The 5597-nt window shown below is 36.3% G+C and overlaps 1 protein-coding gene across 1 annotated transcript; it reads right to left on the bottom strand.

Moving 5' to 3' along the window:
- Positions 1–777: 777 nt before the first annotated feature.
- On the bottom strand, positions 778–1631 carry LOC133672267 (RING-H2 finger protein ATL39-like). Its single transcript, XM_062092639.1, has one exon. The coding sequence runs from the start codon at positions 1611–1613 to the stop codon at positions 1095–1097; it is 519 nt and encodes a 172-aa protein (XP_061948623.1). The 5' UTR covers positions 1614–1631; the 3' UTR covers positions 778–1094.
- Positions 1632–5597: the final 3966 nt, after the last annotated feature.

The following is a 5597-nucleotide window of genomic DNA, read 5'->3' as shown; positions in this document are numbered from 1 at the left end:
ATAAGAAAAATACTTTCCTAAAAATCAAGTTAAATTTTTCTTTAACTGAAGAATATTTTCCGTTGACTCACTGAGTTACTAAGGAACAATGGGAGATTAGATCTCATAGAGTTCAATTCCCGTTTTCAACCCACGACCAATATGAGCTCGAAGTTTCCTTTATAACTCCCGGAACTTCTTCAGTGACTCTATTTCATTATATTCTATCCATATCTCAATTCCATTCATTTAATATCCCTTTTTTTGGTGTTATTGACATAAAAGATGTCGTTTCTAGTCTATCTGTTTCTAATAATTTTTTTAATGACAAATAAATACATAAAAATTTAAAAAGAAAATATCTCCCCTAATGCCCTGCCATCCGCTCTGCAATCCCAACAAAAAATACCCAGCCTTTGACAGCTCTGAATCCCCTGCAATGTCATGACAAAAACCCTGCCCAAACCAGCCCTTTAACAGCTTTGATCCAATACTCCAATACAAGTTTAAATGGGTTTTTTTGGAAAGGTGGAGATCAATGTGGTTTGTTTTAAGGGCTGAGATTTTTTTAAAGGGAAAGGGTCTGAAATGTTCTCTAACTCTCTATACATGTAGCCCTAAGATAGATCAAGAACAACAACAAATCGAGAGGGGAAAAAGGCAACGAAGAGCAACAAAGAAAGAGAGAGAAAGGGAAGGAAAGATTAGGGTTTTTTTATAGTTATTTTTTTAATAGACTGGATTGGATTTGAGTTTCTCATATATGAGGATATTTTTGTTAGTTTATATAGAAATATGTGCTTGAAGGATGATGGGAAAATAAAATATTGAGCTAATACCCCGATACATTATAGCAAGTTGATTGGCTAATTGCATAAAGAATGTGATGATCCAACCAAAACCCAGTTCCAATTCTTCAGGTGATCCACAAAGGTGGCTACACGTCTGAGCTCTGGTCTTATTTCCTGCCATGAATTCTTGGCAATCAAACAGATTCTGAACTCCTCACAGGTAGTTTTGTATCCTGCCATTGCTGAAAGGAAATAATGTAAATGGTCCTGTAACATCTGCCACCACATTAGGAGAATCTATCCTTGTGGACTTCACATTCTTGTCTATGATTTGGCTCTACAAATGGGACAGCTTGAAGTTCTTGATGATAGCCAGTGATCAATACAGTCCTTATGGAACATGTGCTTACACCTAGGCAAGACCCTTATGGACTCCCCATGAACATAATCATCCAAGCAAATCGCACAGTCTCCATCAGGAAATACGAATGAAGAAGAAGATTCTGATGATGATAAATGCGGCAACGCTATGCTTGAGATTGAGGGTGGTGTCTGTTCTCCAAAGACAAAAATCGGTAGGGCTACAAGTTCCTGGTGGGTTTGTGTATTAGGTTCATGGGAACATGAGCTGGATGTTGTAGGACTTTGCTGATTATTGGAAGACAAGTTTCTTGAACTAATAGAACACTTGCATCTGGAAACAAAAAAGAGGATGATAAGAGCAAATATGACACCATAAGCTATGCCAATACCCACAAATGATCCTCCTTCATCTGCTCTTTCCTCCTGTCTTGGCAAATTAGCATTCAACAGATGTCTACTAAAACGGTGAGTTTGATCCATTATAATGGTGGAAACCTAATGGGTTGTTGGTGAATGTGGTATTCTTGTCAATTGTTATTATTTATGGAAGAGCCATGAGCGGTGGGCAACAAACACGGAAGTCGGTGAAGCTTCCATGCAGCTTCCTGGAAAGTTCATATTTAACCAGTCATTAATTATTACGAAATGTATTTGCAAATATTTATATTATATCTAAACTTAAATACAAGTAGGATGCTGATTGGAATCCACGGATTACGTTTCTGTATATCCATACTTAATTTATTATTAAACTAATAAGAAATTTAAATATTTATATTATATCTAATTAAATCCATACTTTCTTGATTACCGTAATGTACAGAGCTATTAAAAAAATAAACTTACTCATTAGTGTATGATTGGAAGAGTATTTTTCAGGTTTAAATCAAATTGTCATCTCTAATTATAAATTTAATTTAAGATGTGGCAAATACAAATATATTTGCATGGTTAGTACACTTGCCATTCACTTAAAAGAAAAAATAACACACATTTCCTTACAAACCAAATGTACGGTTGATGTTCATGTCTGTCTTGATATTGGATTCATTAAAATTTACCAACAATAATAGGTAGGCAGAGATGGTTAGGGGTACACTGTATTTCCACTATATTCATACTCTACCAACTATTAACTTGCAAAATATTTAGATATACATTTCTTATCTATAGAGTTACGAAAATCTAAATGGATAATCATCATCAACTTACTATTTATTATTTAATATGAAATAAAATAGTAGCCTGTGTGTATTAAATTATGAAACACTTACCCAAATATTGATATTTTATTCATTAGTTATGGTGTAATGTAACTATCTACAAAAACCTATTTATTAAGGTCAGATCGGATAAGTTTGTATCGTATTTAAATGAAATTGTCATCCCTTATTCATGTCTATCATGACATCAGAATTCATTAACATTTACCAATAATAATGGACAGAGATTATTACTGAAGATATACTAAATTTCCACTATATTGATACCCTACCCATAATCAACAACAAAAATATAGATATTCATACATTATTTATAGATTATTAAAAATTCATATGGTTATCTATTGTAGAATTACTATTTATTATTCAACATAAAATAAACTAGTAACATTTCAAGAGGGGTGAGTGTGTGTGTATAATAAATGGCAAAACATTTATCCAAATATTGATATTTTATTCATTACATTACAAAACCTTACTCTTTCAAATCATATCAAATAAGTTTATATTAGGTTTAAATGAAAATGTCATCACTAACTACAAAATTGATTGATTCAAGGCATGGTAGATACAAATATGTTTACATAGTTATCATACTTGGCAATCACTTATAAGGAAAATAATATGCATTTCCTTATAAACCAAATGTATTGTTGATGTTCATGCATAACATGACATTGGATTTCATTAACCAATAAGCCCTAACAAATATTCAATAATAAATATTTGTTTCTCTTCGGGTGAAAAAGTAACACAAATTTTAGATAGTGATTGACTGTCTTTGTTGATAATTTTCGGCTGCTTTAAATAAGCAAAACTGGTACAGGAAACCGAAATAAAAGGAAAGCTGGTAACTCACGATTTGAGATTACCCACGTAAAAACTGAATGTTACACGTACACAACAATAAGCATAACAACTATAACAAACTGGAATAAAAGTGACGAAAAGTTCGCAACTGCAAATGACCCAGTCCTGTAGGTGACCTAGTCCTCCCCAACACAATCTTTTCATTCTTTATGTGAACATAGATACTCTTCTGTATGCTGCCTGCATATAAACTCTTATTTACATACCTGCATACTGCCTGCATATACTATTCACATTCCAATCTTCCTGCATGGCACATGCAGGTAATAATTCACGTTCCAATCTTCCTGCATGGCATATATAGTTAACAATTCACGTTTAACTTCAACACATATATTTGGGATTTGACCTAAGGGGCCTTGCTGATCGGCGTGGCTTATCAATACCTCCCCTATTATGTGGAACCTTGTCCCCAAAGTTCATGTCTGGAAACAACTCCAGCAGCTGTTTGGTAGATACCTACGTCACCTCCTCTACTGGTAGATATTTCTAGTGGACTAAACTCTCTTCGATAATTTGGGCGCCTTGTTTGATCCAGCGATGATCGATAACAGCCTATGGTGTTAGTAGGACTTCCCTGTCTTCACTGAATGATGGTATCTTTGTGCTGTGTTCGCCATCATCCGTGTTAATGTTGTATCGTTTAAGTAGGGAGACATGGAATATCGGATAAATGCACGACTCTGCTGGTAAGTGGAGTTTGTAAGCGATGAGGCCGGGTTTTTTCAGAATTTCATAGAGCCCATAGAAGCGGTTTGCAAGTTTCTGGTATTCTCTTTTAAAACCTGTTTGCTGGTAATTAGGATGTAGTTTTAGAAGCACTAAATCACCAACCGCAAAAGACACATCTCTTCATTTTTTATCTGCGATTTGTTTCATCTGATTAATTAAGCGTGCAAGGTTGACCTAGAGTTGTTGGAGTAATTCATCTTGGTCCTGTAATTGCTTATCCACTTCATGTACTAGGGATTGTCCTTCATTGTATAATGGAATAGTGGGTGTAGCCTACCATATAGTGTTTGAAAAGGGGTCATGCCGGTTGAGATATGGTTCTTTGTATTGTACCAGTATTTTGCTCAAGATAAGTAGAAGCTCCATTTTCATGGCCATTGGTGGACAAAGCATCTAAGATATTGTTCAACGCATCTATTGATAACTTTTGTTTGGCCATCCATCTGTGGGTGATACACAGAGCTGAGTTGTAATTTAGTACCTGACATCTTGAAGAACTCTTGCTAGAAATAGCTCATAAAAACTGGATCACGGTCGCTGACAATAGACTTTGGCATGCCATGGAGCTTAATAACACCTTCCACAAATTTCACTACAACACTTTTAGCTGTAAAAGGATGTTTTAAGGGAAGAAAATACATTGATTTACTAAGCCTATCGACGACTACCATGATGGTATCCTTGCCCTGTGAGGTGGGTAACCTCTCAATAAAATCCAGTGTGATGTCATCCCATACTTGGCAAGGAATGGGTGGTGGCTGGAGGAGACCTACAAGTGCCAATGTTTTCGACTTTATTTTCTGGCACACCACACAATTCCTGATATATTCTTGGACCGATTTACGCATCCCTGACCAATATAATTGTTGTCCTAGTTTTTTATAGGTGTGCAGTGCACCAGAGTGGCCGCCTATCTTGGTGTCATGCATTTCATGCAACAGCTTTGCACGTAGGGTAGAATCTGTTGGGACGATGACCCGTTCCTTTAACGAAGTAGGCCATTATGCCACACATAGTGGCTGTGTAGTTGGTCCGTGGCTGCGTGGCTTATGGATTGTATGTACGAATCTGTCTTTGTCGCTTGTTTAATTTCTTCCCATAAGGTAACCTGAGGGAAAAAAAGATGTTGAAGAACAAGACTACCTTGTTTGCGAGAAAGAGCATCAGCTGCAGAATTTTCACGTCCGAGATGGTATGTGATCTCATAGTCATAGCCTAAGAGCTTGGCTACCCATTTTTGCTGCTCTGGTGTGGTGATACGTTGCTCTAACAAATACTTTAGGCTTTGTTGATCCGTCTAAATATAAAACTTCCGGCCTAGAAGATATGGTCGCCATAGACGTATAGCTTCAATGATGGCCAACATTTCTATGGCGTAAGTGGACCAAGATTTTTTTTCCACCCCAAGTGCTTGACTCATAAATGCCATTGGTTTGCCTTGCTGAGTTAATACTGCTCCAATATCATCACTTGATGCATTAGTTTCAATAGTGAAGACGTCTTTGAAGTTGGGCATTGCTAGCGTTGGTGTAGTTATCATGGCTTGTTTGAGCGTAAAGAAAAGCAGTTTCAGCTTCCTTATGCCATCCGAATTGGCCATTTTTAAGGAGATTATTGAGAGTCTGCGCCACAATGCTAT

Source organism: Populus nigra, chromosome 14 (assembly GCF_951802175.1).
Source record: "Populus nigra chromosome 14, ddPopNigr1.1, whole genome shotgun sequence".
Lineage (NCBI taxonomy): Eukaryota > Viridiplantae > Streptophyta > Magnoliopsida > Malpighiales > Salicaceae > Populus > Populus nigra.
Note: the sequence above shows the minus strand (reverse complement) of the source record. Positions and strands in the feature narration are given on the sequence as shown.